The 25,286-nt window shown below is 43.8% G+C and overlaps 1 protein-coding gene and 3 long non-coding RNA genes across 9 annotated transcripts in view; 3 read left to right on the plus strand and 1 right to left on the minus strand.

Annotated features, from left to right (window-relative positions):
* LOC118366362 (PRKC apoptosis WT1 regulator protein-like) overlaps positions 1 to 25,286 on the plus strand; it is an 87,142-nt gene that overhangs the window by 46,153 nt on the left and 15,703 nt on the right. The window contains exons 3-5 of one of the 2 annotated variants that reach the window (XM_035748974.2): positions 6,871 to 7,002; positions 21,162 to 21,196; positions 23,935 to 24,052. In XM_035748974.2, coding sequence (XP_035604867.1) covers positions 6,871 to 7,002; positions 21,162 to 21,196; positions 23,935 to 24,052 — 285 coding nt within the window. The remainder of the gene's footprint in view (positions 1 to 6,870; positions 7,003 to 21,161; positions 21,197 to 23,934; positions 24,053 to 25,286) is intronic. The other variant, XM_035748975.2, reaches the window with a different exon arrangement.
* On the plus strand, positions 3,156 to 6,850 carry LOC127914634 (uncharacterized). Of its 5 annotated transcripts, none has more exons than XR_008089142.1 (4): positions 3,156 to 3,499; positions 3,591 to 3,907; positions 4,061 to 4,408; positions 4,459 to 6,850. It is a non-coding gene; the product is annotated as an uncharacterized LOC127914634 (long non-coding RNA). The 5 variants fall into 5 exon arrangements; XR_008089144.1 differs by having other exon boundaries at positions 4,484 to 6,850; XR_008089145.1 differs by having other exon boundaries at positions 4,127 to 4,408.
* On the plus strand, positions 14,237 to 21,154 carry LOC127914637 (uncharacterized). The gene is made up of 3 exons (XR_008089158.1): positions 14,237 to 14,336; positions 14,817 to 15,005; positions 15,488 to 21,154. It is a non-coding gene; the product is annotated as an uncharacterized LOC127914637 (long non-coding RNA).
* On the minus strand, positions 14,268 to 15,469 carry LOC127914636 (uncharacterized). The gene is made up of 3 exons (XR_008089157.1): positions 15,181 to 15,469; positions 14,504 to 14,983; positions 14,268 to 14,410 (listed from the first exon to the last, which is right to left on the minus strand). It is a non-coding gene; the product is annotated as an uncharacterized LOC127914636 (long non-coding RNA).

A 25,286-nucleotide genomic window follows, 5' to 3' on the forward strand; every position in this document is an offset into this window, starting at 1 on the left:
AGAGGTCATGACCACACATCCTCGCTCACCTCTCGCTGAGGTCAGAGGCACTGCTTTAGGCAGGATGAGACCGGTCAGGAGACTGACTGGTGGTCCTTTGTATCTCAGTTGGTAGAGCATGGCACATGTAACGCTAGGGTCGTGGGTTCAACACCCACATGTAAAATGTTATGCACGCATGACTACGTTGCATTGGATAAAAGCGTCTGCCAAATGGCATATTTATTTATTCAAAGTTTAATAAGGTCTGTCTCAGGCCTCTCCTCGGGACTACATAGACTGATAGACAACCAAACAGTGTAGTACATTGTTATCCATTAGCTACACATGGCAATAATTGCTCAATTTCATTGATTCTCTGTCACAGAAAACAAGACGACCCCATTCTGTGATATAACATTAGAAATGGGTTTAGTACAGAGAGCAGGGTGGTATTTCAGTAAGCTACCATTTTAGGAGTTTAGGCCCGGAGTCTGTTTTAATACCTTCTCTGCCCCCTCTCAAACTCTTCTCCCAAAGCCTCGTAACATGCCCAGCAGTTCAATTCCTGGCTCTTTGTCCAAACCACAGAGGTCATAGAGCATAGAATGAGGCTGGCAAAGCAAGAGCAGTGAGACACAGTGTGGTGTTGCATGGTCCACAGATGGATTAAAGCTGGGGCCAGAGGTCAGACAGTTGACCTCTGCTTGGCTTCCTGCCTGCCCAGGTCTATCTACAACAGAGAGCGAAGCTGATGCAAGCACTGTCTCATGATTGATGACCACGGAGGATTTATAGTGCGTTTCCTAGTAGTTGTAGCCTATGTTTTGTAATGGCATACTTTTACTGTCACCCCACGTGGAGATTCCGTCCCTGTGAGGTCTGGTGGAGTATTAAACATACTTGTTAAAACATTATTGCTGTAAAGTTTGATTAAAAAAAAGGGGAAATGTGGACTTCTGCTTTAGACCCAGTTTCCTGGTTCTTTCCCGTTCCAGGCTTGTGCTTGATAAACATTGATTTAAAAAAAATATATATAAACTCAGCAAAAAAAGAAACGTCTATTTCAGGACCCTGTCTTTCAAAGATAATTTGTAAAAATCCAAATAACTTCACAGATCTTCATTGTAAAGGGTTTAAAACACTGTTTCCTATGCTTGTTCAATGACACAAACAATTAATGAACATGCACCTGTGGAATGGTCGTAAAGACACTAACAGCTTATCGACGATAGGCAATTAAGGTCAGTTATGAAAACTTACTACACTAAAGAGGCCTTTCTACTGACTGAAAAATACCAAAAGAAAGATGCCCAGTGTCCCTGCTCATCTGCATGAACGTACTTTAGGCATGCAGCAAGGAGGCATGAGGACTGCAGATGTGGCATGGGAAATAAATTGCAATGTCCGTACTGTGAGACGTCTTCCTGTAGCGTTGTCTTAGGCATGACGGACAGCAGATCGTCCTCGCAGTGGCAGACCACGTGCAACAACACCTGCACAGGATCAGTACACATGGACATCACACCTGCGGGACAGGTACAGGATGGCAACAACAACTGCCCGAGTTACACCAGGAACGCACAATCCCTCCATCAGTACTCAGACTATCCGCAATAGGACTTGTAGGCCTGTTGTAAGGCAGGTCCTCGCCAGACATCACCGGCAACAATGTCACCTATGAGCACTAACCCACTGTCGCTGGACGAGGCAGGACTGGAAAAAAGTGCTCTTCACTGACGCGTCACGATTTTCTCTCACCAGGGGTGATGGTCGGATTTGCGTTTATCGTCGAAGGAATGAGCGTTACACTGAGGCCTGTACTCTGGAGCAGGATCGATTTTTGGAGGTTGGGGGTTTACTTAAAGAAGTTGTAATCACAGCCAAGACAAGCTGCATTTTATGAGAATGTCTTGTACACCGTTTGACTTCAAGGCCCAAACCGACCCCTGTAAGGAAAAACACGTTTATTTGGAATTTTAACTCAGAAGTTAAATGAAAAAAATAACATATTTTGGGAACAAAACCAGTGTGGGATTAATAGGGCCGATAAATCACGCTTTCTGGATTTAGAGAGAGAGAGAGAGTTGGCACTGATTTTAGAGATGGTTTAAGGTTGGCCCCATAGCTGACCTGCACCTCCATCTGTCTGACACAGCCCACTGAGCAGTTTGCAGCCTCTTCATCACTCTGTCTCTGTGTGTGTGTGCGAGCTTGCCTGAATCTGGGCACTGAACAACACTCCCTTGGACTCTTGATACAGCCAAGAGGCATTGTGGGTAATGCACTTGTATCCTCACGTTGTTCCCTTTTACTCAGCGAAACAACAATCATTTAATTCAGAATTCACCTAATCTGCCTCCATGATATTTATTATTTCACGTTGGACCATAACAGGTTGTTACGATAACCAGACAGTCATATTTTACACAAACTCTTATGACCTTGTCAGATGATATCGTTCAGGCCTCATAGCCGGCAAACCTCTACTTTAACCCACATAGGCAACAACGTCCTCAAGTGTCACATTTATCCCCTCGACTCTCACCGTGGATGTTTGTTCTCCCTTTGATCTCTGACAGACCGGAGTTCCTCCAGTCCCTCCAGAGAGCTCTGTGTTGTATTTGTGAGCCAGGTCCTAGCTGAGGCTGAATGAACAACGCTAATGATTAATGGACAGTGGGCAGTGTGTGAATCACCTCAGTGCTGTTGTTCCTTTCCTTTCCTCACTGCTCCTCTCCATCTCTAACACATCATCCAAATGAACTCAGTCAGTGCCAGGGCAGGCGGCAGGTAATTAATGAACACAAGTCATTAAACATGGTCGCGCAATACCGCCGTCGCAGCAGCCTCCAATGGGAAGAAAAGACTAGCGGACGGAGGTGCCCTTTGCTTGTTTATTAATACATTTGAGGAGTAAACGGACAGAGCGCTGGCACGTTAACATGTCGGCGCTGGCAGTCTGCTTCAATTTTTCAAACGGGTCCTCTGAGGAGAGAGACTTTGTCGTGTTGTCTGTCTTGTTGTGATGTGTGTTTTGTCATTTATTTATTTTAATCCCACGTCCCCGCAGGAGGCTTTTTGCCTTTTGGTAGGCCAACATTGGAAATAAGAATTTGTTGTTAACTGACTTGCCTAGTTAAAGGGGGGAATATTAGGACCAATGTATTAGTGTTTAGGAAGGGATATTAGGTATAGGACCACACTGAGGAGAGAGAAGATATTATGAGTGTTAGTGTTTAGGAAGGGATATTAGGTATAGGACCACACTGAGGAGAGAGAGAAGATATTATGAGTGTTAGTGTTTAGGAAGGGATATTAGGTATAGGACCACACTGAGGAGAGAGAGAAGATATTATGAGTGTTAGTGTTTAGGAAGGGATATTAGGTATAGGACCACACTGAGGAGAGAGAGAAGATATTATGAGTGTTAGTGTTTAGGAAGGGATATTAGGTATAGGACCACACTGAGGAGAGAGAGAAGATATTATGAGTGTTAGTGTTTAGGAAGGGATATTAGGTATAGGACCACACTGAGGAGAGAGAGAAGATAGAGTTAAGATATTATGGACCACACTGTATTATGTGTAGTGTTTAGGAAGGGATATTAGGTATAGGACCACACTGAGGAGAGAGAGAAGATACTATGAGTGTTAGTGTTTAGGAAGGGATATTAGGTATAGGACCACACTGAGGAGAGAGAAGATACTATGAGTGTTAGTGTTTAGGAAGGGATATTAGGTATAGGACCACACTGAGGAGAAAGAAGATACTATGAGTGTTAGTGTTTAGGAAGGGATATTAGGTATAGGACCACACTGAGAAGATATTATGAGTGTTAGTGTTTAGGAAGGGATATTAGGTATAGGACCACACTGAGGAGAGAGAGAAGATACTATGAGTGTTAGTGTTTAGGAAGGGATATTAGGTATAGGACCACACTGAGGAGAGAGAGTGTTAGTGTTTAGATACTATGAGTGTTAGTGTTTAGGAAGGAAGATATTAGGTATAGGACCACACTGAGGTTAGTGTTTAGAGAGAGAAGATATTATGAGTGTTAGTGTTTAGGAAGGGATATTAGGTATAGGACCACACTGAGGAGAGAGAGAAGATATTATGAGTGTTAGTGTTTAGGAAGGGATATTAGGTATAGGACCACACTGAGGAGAGAGAGAAGATACTATGAGTGTTAGTGTTTAGGAAGGGATATTAGGTATAGGACCACACTGAGGAGAGAGAAGATACTCTGAGTGCTCTGTCTGTATGAGCTGTCTGCAGCTGTAGTTCTGTCAAGGAGCAGCTGTTGGAAATTGTTGAGGATTTTTTTTCCCATCTTAAAACAAGGTGAGGATGCTATAAACTGTTCAGATTCTTCACCTCTATTACATAAGCAGTGTTATTTGAGACACTGAAATGTCCATTCAGGGAGGTATAGACACAGTCCATTCAGGGAGGTATAGACACAATCCATTCAGGGAGGTATAGACACAGTCCATTCAGGGAGGTATAGACACAGTCCATTCAGGGAGGTATAGACACAGTCCATTCAGGGAGGTATAGACACAGTCCATTCAGGGAGGTATAGACACAGTCCATTCAGGGAGGTATAGACACAGTCCATTCAGGGAGGTATAGACACAGTCAGACATTTTGCAAGTTCCTCCTGCCATGGATTCAGCATTAGAATGATAGATTGTGGATCACTTTCCCACAAAAGGACCACATTTCCACCCAGCACACACATTCCTAATGGACCGCCACAGTCGGGACCAGATGTAGCTTCTTAACTGGACTTGTCTTCCCATGATGAACACTGGTGTTTGGAGACCTCAATAACATGTTGAGTAAACGCTCTTCGGAGGCCTCGCGCTTTACGCCTGCCAAGGTCCCACACATAAACAGGAAGAGGAAGGAATGTTGGGACTCTGCTGCTTCTTTTCAGAACTCACTTCCCCTCTCCCCTCTGGTGTGTCATCATCACCACTTTATCAGAGCCCCTCGACAGGAGGAAATGTACTCAGCGTTTCCCAGGGCAACCAGTAGTGCCCTCTTCCTGCTTTCAATAGGTGATACTTGTCCCTAGTTTAGCTGTGTCTAATGGATATGTCTGTTTGCTAAGTGTGTTTATCTGTATTTTAAATACAGCTGTCTGATAAGTTGTGTGGTTACACCATGATACTGTATACCCATTCTTAATAGTTACTGTACAGTAGTCATACAGTATGCTATTATTTGTATGTCTCTGCCTCCAGTATGAAGGAAGTTAGGTAGTTTGCGAGCCAATGCTGGCTAGCATTAGCACAATGACTGGAAGTCTATGGTATCTACTAGCATGCTGAGGACAGTATCCTATAATACTTCACTATCGGACTTGGTAATGTGAAAGTGAATGCTGGACTAAGGTTATATATTCATGGTTCTATTGACATAAACCTATTTGACCCTGTGGACTCAGACGTGGCAGCCATGACTGATCAAGTACAGAGACAAAATATGGCTTAGCATAGTCTCCTCACTGGCTGGGTCGGAAAAACACACATTCTTTCTGCTGAAATCAGAAACATCCCTTAAAAGGATAAGCCTAGATCTCCCATTGTTTTATCTGGAATAAGACAAATGCATGGAAATGATTTGAATTAATAGTGGGTAAAACAGCCAGCACCGTGATCCAAAATAAATGTTCGTAACTCAGTTCCAGAAGTCCCTCTGTTTGGGCAACTGTGCATAGCAACATTTTTAGTCTTAAAACACTGTGTTGATGTAGACTGACTTCTGTTAGACTGTAAAATCCCTCATTATTCCATATGTGACTGTTATTAGTTTTATGTTTCTGACCCCTGCTTCTCTGGAGTCTACAGCTGTGTATTGCTGTAGGCAGTTGGGAGGGAGCAGGGGAACATTTGGGCAAATCAAACAGCACAGAGCATCCCTGTGCCCTTTTGCAGGGGTCAGATGGCTAAAGGCAGGCAGTGTTTTTACTGGGCTTGTCTGCGCAGACACAGGCACCATGCTCCTAAAAGTAATGTCTGTGTCAATATGTTATAGGCCAGACGAGAACAACTAGCGTTAACCTCTGCCTGAGTTAGAGCAGAGCAGAGTTGGCATTTCCCCAGGCGTGCTGATAAACGTTTTGGCAGGAAGGTCTTTGTAAATGACTACATTCCTTTATAACCTTTTAAGGCTATTTTTACCATTCAAGGGCCTGTTCGTTCGGTAAGCACAGTTTTGTTTGTTGCACAGCGTGAAAACAGGAAAGACTGGTTTGTGTTCTGCACGAGTGGGAGGTTGTCTCCTGTTTCTGTCAATATAGAGGATACAACCGTCAAGTTCAAAGTCAAACTATTTTCTCAATGCATATTCATTTATTTTTGATGCACTATTTAACTAAATCGCATATATCATGAATTTCACAATTTCTCGCTGTGCCCTGACTGACCCCTACATCACAGGGTGTTTCGGGGACATTCCACGGGTCAAAAAGCCCTCTGACTACACGTCCACAGCAGCAGTGTAAGGACCCCTTGCATGCATTCTTCCTGTTGCCTGCTTGTCCCAGTGAATGTGGCATAGGTTGCGTCAGAGCTGTCCAGGGGCTGGGAAAGAAATCATGTCTTAAGAGGATTAAGGGGACCGGGGCCACATCTCTCCGGAGGCGACCACGGTTACAGTGAGAATGACCCCGGCTGTCACCACGCGCCAACATCAGTGGTGGTGTCTCAATACCCATGCCTCTCTCTCTTTCAATAGATGTACATCATGTTGATATGTTACTTAGTGTATAGCATAGTTAATTTCTTTGCACCTGAAGACCATTCAATAAGTTGACCTCTATTCACACCGTAATTATTCAATAAAGGTGTGTTCAACTCTCTCTCTCTCTCTGTATTGCAGAGCCTGGATGAACTGGATGATGATGACGGAGGGGATAAGGCGAAGGAGGAGGAGCAGCAGCTGACACAGCTCAACACGGAACAGAACGAAGCCATGACCTCTGACCCAGGGGCCGCCACCCACTTACTACAGGTGAGGACCATGTCACCCAACCTCACTGACCTTTTACCCCTTAGTGTAATATCTAGGGCCTGGAGTTTTGCCTGACTATGTAACTGGACCCGGAAACACTCTTGGCTCAAGTCATATCAATCAACAAGGCATTTGGCACTGGTGGCCAGGAAGGCATCTTTGTTTGAATGATGGCCCACGTCAACTCTGGCTGACTTCTTTACAATACAACACTTTGTCCATTATTTAGTGATCAACAAAAAGGTGTCTTCTGCTCTGTTCTCAACCACCACCAAACAGCAGACCTCACACATACAGTTGAGACAACCACAGGTTCAAGCTGCATGCAGTGCCCCTGGATGGAGAACATGTTGTGGGGTTAAAGGCCTTGCTCAAGGGCCTAATGTTAGGGGAATGTTTTGAAGATGTGAACCCAGCAGCCCTCCAGTTGTCAGATCAATTCTGTCATTTTTTTTTCTCCAGTGCCCAACCCGGGATTAGAACCAGCCACCCTTCGACCACACGCCGCTGGCTTACCTGCTTGACTGGAGACATGAGTTCATCTCCAGAAATAAGCATGAGTTAACCTGCCAAAATGCTATGCAGACATACAATTATTATGATGTAGAAGAACAACTTGCATGTAGTTGTCTGCAGCAGCCAAAAGAGAGAGCCTCTGATAGTTCTGCGTTGCTGCAAGAGAGAGCCTCTGATAGTTCTGCGTTGCTGCAAGAGAGAGCCTCTGATAGTTCTGCGTTACTGAAAGAGAGAGCCTCTGATAGTTCTGCGTTACTGCAAGAGAGAGCCTCTGATAGTTCTGCGTTACTGAAAGAGAGAGCCTCTGATAGTTCTGCGTTGCTGCAAGAGAGAGCCTCTGATAGTTCTGCGTTACTGCAAGAGAGAGCCTCTGATAGTTCTGCGTTGCTGAAAGAGAGAGCCTCTGATAGTTCTGCGTTACTGAAAGAGAGAGCCTCTGATAGTTCTGCGTTACTGCAAGAGAGGGCCTCTGATAGTTCTGCGTTGCTGCAAGAGAGAGCCTCTGATAGTTCTGCGTTACTGCAAGAGAGAGCCTCTGATAGTTCTGCGTTACTGAAAGAGAGAGCCTCTGATAGTTCTGCGTTACTGCAAGAGAGAGCCTCTGATAGTTCTGCGTTGCTGCAAGAGAGAGCCTTAGTTCTGCGTTGCTGCAAGAGAGAGCTGATAGTTCTGCGTTGCTGCAGAGAGCCTCTGAGCCTCTGATAGTTCTGCGTTCTGCAAGAGAGAGCCTCTGATAGTTCTGAAAGAGAGCCTCTGATAGTTCTGCGTTACTGAAAGAGAGAGCCTCTGATAGTTCTGCGTTACTGAAAGAGAGAGCCTCTGATAGTTCTGCGTTACTGAAAGAGAGAGCCTCTGATAGTTCTGCGTTACTGAAAGAGAGAGCCTCTGATAGTTCTGCGTTGCTGAAACAGAGCCTCTGATAGTTCTGCGTTACTGCAAGAGAGCCTCTGATAGTTCTGCGTTACTGAAAGAGAGAGCCTCTGATAGTTCTGCGTTACTGAAGAGAGGGCCTCTGATAGTTCTGCGTTACTGAAAGAGAGGGCCTCTGATAGTTCTGCGTTACTGAAAGAGAGCCTCTGATAGTTCTGCGTTACTGCAAGAGAGAGCCTCTGATAGTTCTGCGTTACTGAAAGAGAGAGCCTCTGATAGTTCTGCGTTACTGAAAGAGAGAGCTGATAGTTCTGCGTTAAAAGAGAGAGCCTCTGATAGTTCTGCGTTACTGAAAGAGAGAGCCTCTGATAGTTCTGCGACTGAAAGAGAGTTAGTTCTGCGTTACTGAAAGAGAGAGCCTCTGATAGTTCTGCGTTACTGAAAGAGAGAGCCTCTGATAGTTCTGCGTTACTGAAAGAGAGAGCCTCTGATAGTTCTGCGTTACTGAAAGAGAGCCTCTTATAGTTCTGCGTTACTGAAAGAGAGAGCCTCTGATAGTTCTGCGTTAGTTCTGCAAAGAGAGAGCCTCTGATAGTTCTGCGTTACTGAAAGAGAGAGCCTCTGATAGTTCTGCGTTACTGAAAGAGAGGGCCTTGATAGTTCTGCTGAAAGAGAGGGCCTCTGATAGTTCTCTGAAAGAGAGGGCCTAGTTCTGCGTTACTGAATAGTTCTGCGTTACTGAAAGAGGGCCTCTGATAGTTCTGCTTACTGCCTCTGATTTCTGCGTTACTGAAAGAGAGAGCCTCTGATAGTTCTGCGTTACTGAAAGAGAGAGCCTCTGATAGTTCTGCGTTACTGAAAGAGAGGGCCTCTGATAGTTCTGCGTTACTGCAAGAGAGGGCCTCTGATAGTTCTGCGTTACTGCAAGAGAGGGCCTCTGATAGTTCTGCGTTACTGCAAGAGAGGGCCTCTGATAGTTCTGCGTTACTGCAAGAGAGGGCCTCTGATAGTTCTGCGTTACTGCAAGAGAGAGCCTCTGATAGTTCTGCGTTACTGAAAGAGAGAGCCTCTGATAGTTCTGCGTTACTGAAAGAGAGAGCCTCTGATAGTTCTGCGTTACTGAAAGAGAGAGCCTCTGATAGTTCTGCGTTACTGAAAGAGAGAGCCTCTGATAGTTCTGCGTTACTGAAAGAGAGAGCCTCTGATAGTTCTGCGTTACTGAAAGAGAGAGCCTCTGATAGTTCTGCGTTACTGAAAGAGAGAGCCTCTGATAGTTCTGCGTTACTGCAAGAGAGAGCCTCTGATAGTTCTGCGTTACTGAAAGAGAGAGCCTCTGATAGTTCTGCGTTACTGAAAGAGAGCCTCTGATAGTTCTGCGTTACTGAAAGTTGATAGTTCTGCGTTACTGAAAGAGAGGGCCTCTGATAGTTCTGCGTTAGAAAGAGAGGGCCTCTGATAGTTCTGCGTTACTGAAAGAGAGGGCCTCTGAGTTCTGCGTTACCTCTGATAGTTCTGCGTTACTGCCTCTGAAGTTCTGCGTTAGAGAGGCCTCTGATAGTTCTGCGTTACTGAAAGAGAGGGCCTCTGATAGTTCTGCGTTACTGAAAGAGAGGGCCTCTGATAGTTCTGCGTTACTGAAAGAGAGGGCCTCTGATAGTTCTGCGTTACTGAAAGAGAGGGCCTCTGATAGTTCTGCGTTACTGAAAGGGGAGGGCCTCTGATAGTTCTGCGTTACTGCAAGGGAGGGCCTCTGATAGTTCTGCGTTACTGCAAGAGAGAGCCTCTGATAGTTCTGCGTTACGGCAAGAGAGGGCCTCTGATAGTTCTGCGTTACGGCAAGAGAGAGCCTCTGATAGTTCTGCGTTACTGCAAGAGAGGGCCTCTGATAGTTCTGCGTTACTGCAAGAGAGGGCCTCTGATAGTTCTGCGTTACTGAAAGAGAGAGCCTCTGATAGTTCTGCGTTACTGAAAGAGAGAGCCTCTGATAGTTCTGCGTTACTGAAAGAGAGAGCCTCTGATAGTTCTGCGTTACTGAAAGAGAGAGCCTCTGATAGTTCTGCGTTACTGAAAGAGAGAGCCTCTGATAGTTCTGCGTTACTGCAAGAGAGAGCCTCTGATAGTTCTGCGTTACTGAAAGAGAGAGCCTCTGATAGTTCTGCGTTACTGAAAGAGAGAGCCTCTGATAGTTCTGCGTTACTGAAAGAGAGGGCCTCTGATAGTTCTGCGTTACTGAAAGAGAGAGCCTCTGATAGTTCTGCGTTACTGAAAGAGAGGGCCTCTGATAGTTCTGCGTTACGGCAAGAGAGGGCCTCTGATAGTTCTGCGTTACTGAAAGAGAGGGCCTCTGATAGTTCTGCGTTACTGCAAGAGAGGGCCTCTGATAGTTCTGCGTTACTGAAAGAGAGAGCCTCTGATAGTTCTGCGTTACTGAAAGAGAGAGCCTCTGATAGTTCTGCGTTACTGAAAGAGAGAGCCTCTGATAGTTCTGCGTTACTGAAAGAGAGAGCCTCTGATAGTTCTGCGTTACTGAAAGAGAGAGCCTCTGATAGTTCTGCGTTACTGCAAGAGAGAGCCTCTGATAGTTCTGCGTTACTGAAAGAGAGGGCCTCTGATAGTTCTGCGTTACGGCAAGAGAGGGCCTCTGATAGTTCTGCGTTACTGCAAGAGAGGGCCTCTGATAGTTCTGCGTTACTGCAAGAGAGGGCCTCTGATAGTTCTGCGTTACTGCAAGAGAGGGCCTCTGATAGTTCTGCGTTACTGAAAGAGAGAGCCTCTGATAGTTCTGCGTTACTGAAAGAGAGAGCCTCTGATAGTTCTGCGTTACTGCAAGAGAGAGCAAAACACAGATTGTGTTTAAAGTCATGTAATAATTAACTAGGCTATTAAATCACCAATACTTATTATACATTTATTATATAAAATGTATACATACCTCTTATTCAGAAACAGTCTTATACTGGTTTTAATGAAACGGTCCCCTCAATTGACTCTGAAATACTGACATAAAATAAAGAATTAGCTAATTGCCAATGTCAGACTGGGTCTGTAGCTCTATTTGGCATGTCCCATAATAACAAATGGTTTATTAGAAAGCTAGCTTGTGAAGTGGTGAATTAAAGTAGCCTAGCTTTTTCTGTTTAGCTAGCTAGCAAATTCTAATAACGTTTCAACTTTATTTATCTGGTATATAATCTTAAGACTTTTGCTTCATATATTTTAATTAAATCAACTTTGCTCACCTTTAATACATTGAAAAATAAGGTGCTTATTGGTAGGCTAGTTGCAAGTTGCCTCAACCACCGTCCGTCCTCTTGCTTTGTCATGCTGGAATGGATTGGCAGTTGGCTTTTGAATCGGCGTGGCAGTTACATTCTGAGTTATCCACAAGTTTCTAGAACCCCTTTTTTTATGTGTGTGCTTTTATTTAACACATTATTTCCTCTTGCACAAGTTTGTGCCTGGCTGTTTGCCACTCGGTCCGGTGAAGTCATACAGCAGCATCATTAATATGGATATAAATGTCAATGGAAAACAGCTAAAAACCAATTAAGAGTGAATGTTAGCTGTCATTTCAGAGTTTGATGTGACTGGGTTAGCTTTTTTTAGCTGTTTAATTTCAAAAATCCCTATTACACTCTGGGGCAGGATAGAACCCTCAATCTTCTTTGTCTTTACTGGGTGTATATATCTTTTTTTAGTAAAGGGTCCTTTAAATATAAATTGAAGAACCAAAAGGATATATATAGAACCCCAAAGTACCCTTTCTTTCTAAGTGTATAGTACAAAACAGGATAGATCTCTTGATTCCCGGTGATCGACAGCTGAGTCCATCCCCAACTTACACTCCCCTCCCCTGAGCAGAACATGATGATGGATGGATAGATACCACAGTGCCACCAAACAGAGGCACTGTTGGTCAGAGAGAAATCACTCTGCTTGAGAAGGAGAGCGCTGCAAACAATGCATTGCTCTATTTGCACTACAATACTCTACAAAATACAAAGTATTCTCATTCCATTCTGAGTGTGGTGACATTAGTAGTACTAAAAAAACAGCTTAGACACCTGTGTTTTTGAGATGGTCGCAACACAGCTCAGCTCAACGGTCCACAGGGATAAGTGCTTATAGCTTCATTGGGAGCCTGTGTTGCAGCAAGTCTCTCTAAAACCACACTTCAGAGCCGTATCTGGAACTAATCTGCATGTATGACAGGCTATTGATATGGAGCATGCAGTTTGGGAACAGAGGAGTCCCTGCCGATTCAGTCCAATGCGTTAATAGATTTCAAAGAAAGGCCAAACCGATTTTATATACACATTGTTTTGCAAACAATTATGTTTTGATTGTGGTACTAGGTGCGTAATTGATTTTGAAGCAAACCGTTCCAGAGCATAACATACCTGAATAAGAAAGAGTCCCCTACTATCAGGTTTATTATTATTGATACGATTGTTTCTATAAGCAGTGACGTTGCAAATATCGTTTTCTGTTACTTTTCCCTTGAAGAGATCATTACTGTGCAGTTAAACAAGTGTGCAATTGAAGTGCTGTCTAACTGTCTATGCAGAGACGTGAAAGGACTTCAATGAGAATGTCGGTAACGTAGGAAACAGGGGACGCACTCGTCTATGAGCTGGAATATGGTACGATTTGGATTTCCTCCCTGTGTTATATTTACACATGTGTTTTCTGTCTGTACTATACAGTATATCAGATGATGTGTTCGTATAAAGCTTTCCAAATGTAGTTAGTCATTTAATGTATAAAGTCCGTAGGCCCACAAACACTTAATTCACTAGAAATACGAGTCCCCCCACACACTCGTTAAACCTGTGTCATGTGTGTAAAACGTGAAGAGGCTGCTACTCTATTGACATACCATATAGTGAATCCAGTAGATTCACTATATAACACATCCTTCCCACTGAGACAAAACCAGATTACACTTCAGCCATTTCAAATGAGACCTAGAGGTGCTTGCTGAAGCCCACCTTACCATTACCACATATTTCCCTTAAATCAGAGGAGATGTGGGGACTGCCACGGCTAACCACTGGGGAGCTCCCACACTGCATCTCACCCATTGCTCTACCACTCCCTGTCTTCGGCCGAGGGATTGTTGATGGTCATATTTGGTTGTGTGTCGTGCCTTTGTGACCGTTGTGACGAGCTAACGGAGGAGGGGAGAGAGGATCTACAGGGAGCTGTCAAGTCGACATCTGTAAAGACAGAGCATTCCAAAAATGTGCTGTTTCATTCTGACCCCATTTAATCACACAGACAAGCGGTTGCCATGTTGTCTGTGTAATATACAGCTACCTCGAGCGCAAACGGTCAGGTCTTTTAGCTTCGGCACTGGTATCAAGATGTCTGGACTAAGACGGGACTGGCAACTTCAAATACTAAGAAAATGTAGACGTTTCTGCAAAACAAAATAATCCCCTATCGTTTTGAGCCCACGCGGTGTTGTGTCAATAATAAGTGAACTTGGTTAATGAGCTTTCTGACTTTCATTTGATAGTTGATTTGTATTGCTCTCTTTTCATCCTTTCTTGGGTCAGTCTATCTGGTACCAAGTAAAACACTGTCCTCTTCTTCTTCCTCTGTGGAGAGCTGTGTGTTCCTGCCCTATAACAACCTGTTCATGGAGATGAGACTAGGTAATAGCAGTGTAACACTGTCCTCCTCCTCTTCTTCTTCCTCTGTGGAGAGCTGTGTGTTCCTGCCCTATAACAACCTGTTCATGGAGATGAGACTACGTAATAGCAGTGTAACACTGTCCTCTTCTTCTTCCTCTGTGGAGAGCTGTGTGTTCCTACCCTATAACAACTTGTTCATGGAGATGAGACTAGGTAATAGCAGTGTAACACTGTCCTCCTCTTCTTCTTCCTCTGTGGAGAGCTGTGTGTTCCTGCCCTATAACAACCTGTTCATGGAGATGAGACTAGGTAATAGCAGTGTAACACTGTCCTCCTCCTCTTCTTCCTCTGTGGAGAGCTGTGTGTTCCTGCCCTATAACAACCTGTTCATGGAGATGAGACTAGGTAATAGCAGTGTAACACTGTCCTCTTCTTCTTCCTCTGTGGAGAGCTGTGTGTTCCTGCCCTATAACAACCTGTTCATGGAGATGAGACTAGGTAATAGCAGTGTAACACTGTCCTCCTCCTCTTCTTCCTCTGTGGAGAGCTGTGTGTTCCTGCCCTATAACAACCTGTTCATGGAGATGAGACTAGGTAATAGCAGTGTAACACTGTCCTCCTCCTCTTCTTCTTCCTCTGTGGAGAGCTGTGTGTTCCTGCCCTATAACAACCTGTTCATGGAGATGAGACTACGTAATAGCAGTGTAACACTGTCCTCCTCTTCTTCTTCCTCTGTGGAGAGCTGTGTGTTCCTGCCCTATAACAACCTGTTCATGGAGATGAGACGAGGTAATAGCAGTGTAACACTGTCCTCCTCTTCTTCTTCCTCTGTGGAGAGCTGTGTGTTCCTGCCCTATAACAACCTGTTCATGGAGATGAGACGAGGTAATAGCAGTGTAACACTGTCCTCTTCTTCTTCCTCTGTGGAGAGCTGTGTGTTCCTGCCCTATAACAACCTGTTCATGGAGATGAGACTAGGTAATAGCAGTGTAACACTGTCCTCCTCCTTCTTCTTCCCCTCTCTGTGGAGAGCTGTGTGTTCCTGCCCTATAACAACCTGTTCATGGAGATGAGACTAGGTAATAGCAGTGTAACACTGTCCTCTTCCTCTTCTTCCTCTGTGGAGAGCTGTGTGTTCCTGCCCTATAACAACCTGTTCATGGAGATGAGACTAGGTAATAGCAGTGTAACACTGTCCTCCTCCTCTTCTTCCTCTGTGGAGAGCTGTGTGTTCCTGCCCTATAACAACCTGTTCATGGAGATGAGACTAGGTAATAGCAGTGTAACACTGTCCTCCTCTTCTTCTTCCTCTGTGGAGAGCTGTGTGTTCCTGCCCTATAACAACCTGTTCATGGAGATGAGACGAGGTAATAGCAGTGTAACACTGTCCTCTTCTTCTTCCTCTGTGGAGAGCTGTGTGTTCCTGCCCTATAACAACCTGTTCATGGCGATGAGACTAGGTAATAGCAGTGTAACACTGTCCTCCTCCTCTTCTTCCTCTGTGGAGAGCTGTGTGTTCCTGCCCTATAACAACCTGTTCATGGAGATGAGACTAGGTAATAGCAGTGTAACACTGTCCAGTAGGGATGTGACAATACCAGTATTGGCAAAAATGAAAACACAAAGCAGACAACTCTTTGGTCATTTAAAAACCTGCTGTATGTGCAATATTGTGTGCTACAGCTTGGAAAATTAATACATGTGATTCTGGATAATAACATAATGATTTTTGTTTCTAACAACAGGGCTTTTTCCTAAAGACGTTAAATCCACTTTGTGTTTTGTTTCCTTGCCACGATACTAACGAGCATCGCGATGCTGGTATCCTCCCGGCCCTCCTGACCAGCCCGTCTCAGTGAGAGGGAGTAGAGAGGGATTCCTGTAATGGCTGCAGCACCATCTCCCCCACTGTCATCCTCTCTCTGTTCCTACTCATCTATTTCAACCCGTCCACCCCCACACATCTTGTGATACACATGGAATCACACACACACCCGTACGCACGCACATACACAAATACTCACACACACTGGTGTTTTTCTTTCCTATGGTTGCGTTCCTCTGTGAGGTTGTGTAATCAAGTGTAGTTTCAGTAATGTCTGTGTCACAGAGAGGCCCTCTCTCTGGGGACCCCATGTGGTCCTGGTTATTAGGCCTTACCCCTCTGTGGTATGTGAGCCGTACAAGGAAAACACTTTCCCTAAACCTGGAGCCTTGTCAGATAAACAAAACCATAGGTAACATTCAACTGGATCATCTGCTTCTACTGTTGCGCCTGGTCCAAAGGGGAGAGTGGCTTAGGTTCTGAGTTCTGAAACGGTGTGCGCTGTATACGAAGCATTAGCAACACTAATATTATGCCCCCCTTTGCACTCAGAACAGCCTCAGTTCGTCAGGGCATAGACTGTTCAAGGTTTTGAAAGCATTCCACAGGGATGTTGGCCCATGTTCACTCCAATGCTTTCCACAGATGTCAAGTTGGCTGGATGTCCTTGTTGTGGTGGATCATTCTTGATACACACAGGAAATGGTTGAGCGTGAAAAACCCTGTGGTGTTGCAGTTCTTGACACAAACCGGTGAGCCTGGCACCTACTACAGTACAGTACAGTACCATACCCCGTTCAAAAGGCACTTAAATATTTTGCCTTGCCCATTCACCCTCTGAGTGGCACACATACACAATCCATGTCTCAATTGTCTCAGGCTTAAAAATCAATTTTTGGGGCCTCCCGAGTGGGGCAGCAGTCTAAGGCATTGCAGTGCTTGAGGCGTCACTACAGATCATAGCTTTCACCTGGTTCGTCAAAGTCATGGAAAGAGCAGGTGTTGTATACTAAATATAAATATATTTATATACATATGTAGCTACAGTATATGGTTTTGCAAAACAATTATGTTTTGATTGTGGTTCTGTATGTGCAAATGATATTAGAGCATAACATACATGAATAAGACACACACCCACACCCCATTGTGGTATCCAACACCTTAACGCTCATTTGCATTTTTAATTTGCACCTGTCAGTCTTTCTCCTCCCTGCCTAGACAGTTTTCAAATGCTGAAGCTTCCCTGCTTAGATGTAATGTTCTTTAAGCTGTTCAGAAATGTGGTTGTTTAGCCTGAGACAATATTTTCAGAGGGTATCACCATTGTTGACCAAAGATTACAAGTGTGTAAATCAGGTTAACCAGATTAATATTTATCCTTTACAATATTGCTGCCAGCTAAAATAGGTCAAATGTAGTCCTCTCATTTTGCCAGTTGAATTCTTAGGCCTCACCTTTTGAAATGTCAATCGTGGACTCATAATATGACCGAGAGCCTCCAGAGTAACAGATGGGGATGTTTAGCAGCTTTGCAAGGAGACATAGATGGAGAATTCAGGGCATTGGCAGTATGCTGGAATGCAAAAGTAGGTCTATTGTTGAACTTTTATTAGGCATGGCTTCTGGGATTTCAGACATTTTAATGGGCTGTCAAGAGCACAAAGGCTGTCAGATTGCAAACCCGTAAATTCCTTTTTTTTTTTAAATTATAAATGTGCATGTGATTTATGAGCGGGAGAACATTGTCATGAATTATATATTTGGTCATGGATAGATGGGCAGACCGACACAGACTGACTGACATAAATCTGCCAACTTTACCATGCAAGGTATTGCCAGTAACAAAGCTTGCGCTTTTATTTCCTCCAACCGAGGTAGTCTTTAATGCAGTAATATGTTTAAAAGTCCCACCAACGCCTCAGTATAAAACGTTGCCTTTTATCTTACCGGCTTTGGCACACAATAAATCATGAACAGTCTATTCTTGTCCGACATCAAACCGGTCAATTACAAAGATTCACTGAATTCCTTTTAATGTATTTATCTCCATTTACATGTATGTGCTTCTGTCCTTGAGCTGGACTTGTCTATTGTCACAGAAATGCTTTAGCATTTAGCCTGAGCGAACACACACAGGAATCTGCCATTTCATATTTTTGTATTTACTTTTAACAGGTACATTTTAAAAGGTCCTTATATCTACCTAAGAAATGATGGGTAAATATACATGTGTGTCAAACTTAAACTACAATTCGACTTTTAATGTCAACTTTTATTAAGCTGGGATTTCTGAATTTCTACTGGGCTGTCCAGCTCACAAAGGCTTTCAGATCGCAAACACCCATAAATTCCTTTTTAAACAATGTGCATGTGATTTATGAGAGGGAGACCATTGCCACTGCACTTTTCCTCTTTTCCTGGAGTGACACAAGTCTATAGGCTACAATATCATGTTGACATTTATGTTGAGCATGTTTTGCTGCTCTAGTGGAAGTAATATTTGACGTGTGTTGTGTGTATTTACAGTTGCATGAGGAGTGAGGAGTTTACAAATGCCTCAAGTGCGACTTGTAATAAGACTAGGTATTTAGCCTATTTAAAATGTTTATCTGACTCCATAAAGATAAGTTGCAATATGCAAGAACACTATAATTGAGATGCAGTAATAGGCAATCAAGAAATGTCTGAGAATGGAATTCGAAATACAAGTGTATTTAACTACCTTGGAAAATGAATGGATTCACATACAAGGCATAAAGCTGAAGTTACAAGGCAATACTGACGTTAACAAAGCAGTATACTACGCATGATAAGAGAGAAATCATAGCCTGAAATGCCATGCCCCAGAAATCCATGGGGTAGAGAAGGAAAGAAGGTCCGAAAGAAAGAGAACCTTGAGTCTGACTCTTTTATAAGCATCTGAGTTGTTGGCCAATAGTATTCCTGTAAAGTTAACCTCCAATCAGATATCAGATCTACATGATGTGACCTCTGCTTATCAGAGGTGAGAGAATGGGGGTTGGAGAAATAAAACGGAGGATGCTGAATTCCTAAGACAACACAGAGGAGTTTCTTGCATACGGTTGATAAGTCACTTAAGGGGCTTCCATACCCTACAGTACGATTAGTCCTATTTAGATACATGTCTGCTGCCTACAATTTTTTTTAAAGGCAGTTTGGCGATGACATTTGTTAGCAAGATATCAACGTGCATGATGTCTAACAAAGCAGAGTGAATGTAGGAAAATGTATGAAACGTGGATAAAACGTAGACTTTTTCAAATCATTCTACGGACGTTCATCCAGGTCAGCTTTTACATGTCTTTACATTATCGGAAAGAGCAGATTCTAAGGTTTCTAACATACAATCACTTACCAACTCTGGAAAATGGGGGCAATGGGCTCTGTTTCAAAATATCACTTTTTTTGTTACAGCGTTTCCATGCTTTACAGTGACACTGGGAAAAGTAACGTAATTAATCCCAAAATACGCAATTTCATTCTTTTGAAAATGTTTTTTAGGACCTGCATAAACAAATTAATAATGTATTTCTTTGATGGTGTATTTTTGGATTCATAAAAATAGACGCTTACCCACATCTGCATACCCCCTTTTTTTTAAATGTTATATATTTTTTAAATTGAACCTTTTATGTAACTAAGCAAGTCAGTTAAGAACAAAATCTTATTTACAATGACTGCCTACACCGGCCAAACCCGGACGATGCTGGGCCAATTGTGCGCCGCCCTATGGGACTCACAATCCTGGCCGGTTATGATACAGCCTGGATTCGAACCAGGGTGTCTGTAGTGACACTTCTAGCACTGAGAAGCAGTGCCTTAGACCGCTACGCCACTCAGTAACCCCTACTCCCACTGTCACCGGTACAGGCATGTGCACAGGATATATACATGGTTTTCCCCGGCACAAATGTGGTAAAAATGGGACTGTTTGAAAGGGGGTCGTCCCCACAAAGTTTTTTTTTACAGGTAACATACTCTAAATCCTGTGTGATTTGTGTATCTTAGACAAACATATGCGTACACACACACACACACACACACACACACACACACACACTGCCTCCTGTTGATGCAACCAAGGTTTTTTTCAGGTATTTCTCAGTTTGATTGTTTTCTATTGTTAAGATCCCATTGTAAATCTCTTCTGTCATATGTATACCTATGAAAATAAAAGAATGTCAATTGTCCCTACCCCGGCTTCATGAAAGACACAACTCTGCACTGACCTCGCTGTCAGCCTCCTAAAGTCTAAATTCAGAGACTGCCTACCCCCTGACCGGAGGCAGGAACACCCGTAGCCAAAACAAACGGACTATACCAAAGTCTAGAACAGAAAGGTGCACGACGTCACCAATCCCATGTTTCTGCTCATTGATTAATGAGTCACTTTAAGACCACAGGACATTATTGATTTTTCTTTCTTTCTGGTGTTAGTTTATTTTGTTACTGTTACCCATGAATATGTTGTATGCGCATGGATTTCTGTTTGTATTGACTTCTACATGAGTGTTGAAACCAAAACAACTTAAGAGCTGGAAATGTAACATGCATACAGCTCATTCAGTGTTGTTTCCGAGGCATTCCTGAGGCCTGTCGGTTCTCTGTAATAGTGGCTCTTAGGGCTGCAGCAGAGGCCGTTAATTAAGGATCCACCCCTTTTTTTAAATGTCTGTATGCATGGTACAACTGGAGGCTGTGTGGTGATAGCACCCCTGAAGCTTATAGCTTAACTATCTGTCAGTTCAGCAGCAGAGGTACAAGAAGGTTTATACACAACCTACAGGCTCTCTGTAGTAGCTACTCCTGATGACTTTCTGCTGATGTTGACGCAATGCTATTTTGTTGTCGTGTCTCTGTGTTGCTCACAACTGCGTGGTGTGTGTGTGTGTGTGTGTGCTCACCCTCGGCAGATTAACCAGGAAAGGTGGGCTTTGTGTCAGGGCAGTAACATGCTTTTCGAGCTGATTGTTTTTGAGTCTCCTCGGTGCATTTCACAATCTGGACACAGGTGTTGAATACAAAAATGCTGACTAAACCGTTTCATAACTCAAGCTACAGATCATAATTTTCCTCGGACACATTGAGTATGCATCCTAACAAACATTTCCGCCTCTGTGTATGATAGACTTCCCTTGCCTTTGTTCATGTATTTATTAGCAATTAGAAATGGCCCTCCCCCTGACATAGCCCACCAGTATGTAATATACTTGTACAAAAGAACCCTGGCCCTTTGTTGTCTGAGTATCCCCTTCCTCTCACATGGCTCTCCTTTGTTTTCCTAGGATACTCCAAGATCCGGGAGTGGCCACCACCAGAGGTGAGAAACCTTCCCTAATTACTTCTGTTGAGAATGAGGGCGTGTATTATTGATTCTGGTATGGTGGGAGTGAAGGTGGTGATAAGTGAAGAAACGGAGAACCTGGAAGACCAGGAAGAGAAGGCAACAGTTTAGGTCATTAATTACCATAGCAGATGACCTTGCATTTACTTAAATAGATTTTGAAGTTTCACCATTGAAAATGCCCTCTATGTTTACGGTGCCTGTCAGAACATCTAGTTCCAGTTTGATTTCAATGCATCAGAAATTACAGCACAGCTTAACTCGCCCTAATTCAAGTTATCTTTTGATTATTTGAATCAGGTGTGTACCCAGGGGGGGCCCCAGGACAGAGTTTGGGAAAACCTGCTCTAGTAGTTGACTGTATGCCAACAACAGGCGCGTACATTTTGTTCAGACTATCGTTCGACAAGTTTGCAGGCAATGCAACGTTGACGTGACACGAGGGCATATCAAGCCGATCCGATGTCTCGATAAGGAGTTGAAGTTCAATCAAGGCCGGAAAGAGTTGTTGCTGATTACAGCCGACATCCTCTTTATACCACACACTTACTATGATTGACTTATCGGAGCATACAAGAGCCAATTAATCCACACCAAGTCAGTATTTTTCTTGCTTATGGTGTGGCCTTTGACACCTCAATGTATCTTCTCTAACATTGTTAAATGTCCAAAGCCATTGACACCTCAGTTTTTCCAGACACCACACTGCTAAATTCCCAACCACCATTTGGACATTCTTTTCCACTATTTGCATAAGGACAATCACCATCAAATTGTTAAGTTCTGTGTGATCCCTGCCCAGTTCACTGGCTGACGGTCCCAATCTGGCCCAGTAATGATGTCCTACTGTGATTGGCTGGCCTCCACTGTCGGATGGTCCAGTGTTGTGGCACAGAGAGGCTGCCAGGTGGGCGCCACAAGTTGGTGGAAATATTGGACAACCCGGTCTCTGAACTCCACTGAAACTATACAACAGGCTACTAATGCATTCACACCATCCTCTCTCACTACACTATCATTATGGTCGATATGGGCTATTATAGCGATCAGCCAGTTGCTGGTTGTCAGTCTGGAGATGGCCTATGACTTTAAGATGGATGGGCCTTCTCTGTTCCACTGGGCTCTGCTAGCAGACCACACCAGTGCTTGTTGTGTGTCGCCATTGAGTCTGCCTCTCCTCTCCAACCCCCAACTGCTGAGACCTCCAAGAGTGGATCATTGCCTCTGCCTGTCTCCCGTGCGGTCTCTGCGGGGCGCTAATGGAACAGAGTGGGGTGATTAGCACTGAGGGCATGGCCGTTTAGACTGGGTGCCTGGCAGATGCTGCAAGCCCTAGAGACAGGGATGTAGAGCGTTTGTGTGTTTGCATTTACCAGGGTGGAGTGGCCTTGAAGACATTCAGCCAAAAACATGTCATTCACTTGGCATAGGAAAGTGCCATGGAGAGCATTTCAAGGACTTTCTCTCTATCATCAAAAGCAATGGGTACAACACTCTTTAGTTCTGAAAAGAGTGAGTGAAAATAATTTCTGTGGGCTTAGCCTCTGAATTACTGAGGAAGTAAATGTCAAATAGCCCCAAAAAAACTGCATTACTACCTGAGTGTTTGTATTATGAGTGGTGGAGCTTCCTGGCTAAATAAAAGATATGGTCAGATTTATTTTGTTGCTATTTCTGCTTCTTAGGGAGCTTGTGATCGTGTAGTCTCGGAAAAGTATATTTATTTACTGCTCAGAATAAGTAGGTATTCAACCCCGTTTAAGAAATATTGAAGTTTCCTTTCCTGTAATGCAGACATACTGTACTCCTCCAGAGACTGGGATCCCTCTTCGCTTAACTGGTCTATAGAATGCCCAGTAGGTAGCAGTCTGAACACACTTCCACAGCTGGAATACAATGGAATATTATGGTTTTCTGTGGCAATTCCAGAAGTTTCTTTTTTTTTTTTTTTTTTTTTGGTCCTTTTTGAGAAATATGCAGACAACCCTTTTAAGCAATGAGGCGAAGCCCAGCGGCTGCCCAATAATTTGATTCCAGGAGAGAGTTATTGGACCGGGCACAATCCGCATGGGTAAAAATATGAGGAGCGCAACTCATTCCAAGACTTCCACGTCAGTAATTATTGAAATAAAGCCGCTAGGAAATAAGTTCCAATATTCCCCTCGCTGCCCTCGATTCTTCTCAGAGAAGAGCGAGAATGATAGAGAGAAATGGGGAGAGAGCTGTTTGTCCCTCACTAGCAGACCAAGGACCGCGGAGCACCTCTTTTCACTAGCCGATGAATAGGGACGCTTTGTTGCTAATGACATGAAGTGGATTTATGCAGGGCGCTCTTTACACATCTCAGCATTCAAGATAGTCATATTGAAATGGCCTCATATTCAGAATCCATTCTTCGCCCTTCGAGATAGAACCCTGACAGCTTTTATGTTCTAATGGGATAGAAGGTATAAGTACTTGTTCTCCTCACACTTAAGTCTGACCATTAGAGTTGTATTGTGCGTTCAACAGGCTCTGATTCATACACTACAACAGCTTTTCAGTTTTATGTGATTCTTTTGAATGTCAAGGAACGTTTAAAAGGTTTATACGTTCCTTATTGGATTTACTTCACAAACTACAGGTTTTTGAACGTGTACCGTACCCAACAGTGAGTCGGTGTTGAAAGCATGGACATTGGTGTTGGTCAGAAGTATTGATGTGTGTTGTGGCAGCAGCAGCTCTGGAGGTCCTGGTTCTGAGGAGGAGGCGGGGGGGAACAGTCGACACCGCCACGGCAACCGCCACGGCAACGCCGGAGGACTGGAGAGGAGGATGGAGGAACTGGAAAAGGTACTCAAAATTAGGCTTGCTCTACCATTCCCCCAGAAGTGTGCACTCGGTCACTCCCCCTCATGCATTGAACACATTGGATTAGTGCAAGCAAGCATAGCTGGAGGAAGGTTCTGCATTAGGCCGATCATTCACTAGTTGACAACTATTTCAACACAGGCCTATCCATCATCACTATCCAATGTTTATAATGTCACTGTGATGTAAATATCAAAATGACATGTTTTAGTTGATGATTTCAGAATGACTGTTATGCTTCTTGGGACATTTTGACCATTTATATTGTTGGTATTTGTTATCCTTCCCATCTACTGCTATTTCTGTCTATCCATCTCACGTTTCCTGAAAGCCCTGTGTTTGTCCTTCTGTCCATCCGTTGCAGGGGCAGAGAGACTTTGATAGTTCTCCTCTCCCAAGGCCCTGCTGCTATAACTGTTTTTAAAGCATCTATCAGCATCCTGATAAATCTTGAGGATTTCTTTTTAAAATATGAATTCCTCTCTGAGTCGTTTGAGCGGCTGCCCAGTCTGGCCTCGCTGTTCGTCTTCAGTCAGATGTCGCCCTTCCTATATTCCTGTCTGCAATAACTCCTCTGCTTTCAGTCAGAGAATGTATTTTACTGGAGTTAGGGAGAGGGGGAGTTCTCTCTTCCCCAACACTCTGTTTTCCCTCTCAATCACTTTTTAGATTCTCAAATGTCACCCCGGTCCAGTCCATTTCTAAAAGAAAAACTACTGCTTTCACTTGCCACGACGCCTGTAAATGAAGAGTTTGCACATCACTGGCGAGTTCGAGAGAGCAGTCGGTGCACTTTAGTTTTGTATTGATTTCAGCAAGTTCTGTCGTTGGTCTCTGGCTCGTTTAAATGCAGTAGATTTCATAGCTTTATACAACATTGACAAATGTGCAGTGCCCTTGATTGCTGTGAGTATCGCATTGTAGTGTCATTCATCATGATAATGAAAGTATTACTTTGAATCTTCAGTTACCCCATGTAACTCGGGTAACCCTCCATAAAATAACATTTATCTTCCGCGGCCTGAAGATTTATGGTCGCCGTGGTATGGACATCATGCTACATTGTTTTGATGTTTTCTCGTTGCTATATGAATTTCCATGGAAACCAGTTCACGCTTATCTGTAGTAAAAAACAAAGTTAAGTTGGAGAGGCGGATTCCTGGCGAGCCTTCATTTCGCAGCGTAAATATCATCTTGAAATGTGACCATATGTCCA

The sequence above is a fragment of the Oncorhynchus keta genome, chromosome 33, assembly GCF_023373465.1.
Source record: "Oncorhynchus keta strain PuntledgeMale-10-30-2019 chromosome 33, Oket_V2, whole genome shotgun sequence".
Classification (NCBI taxonomy): Eukaryota; Metazoa; Chordata; class Actinopteri; order Salmoniformes; family Salmonidae; genus Oncorhynchus; species Oncorhynchus keta.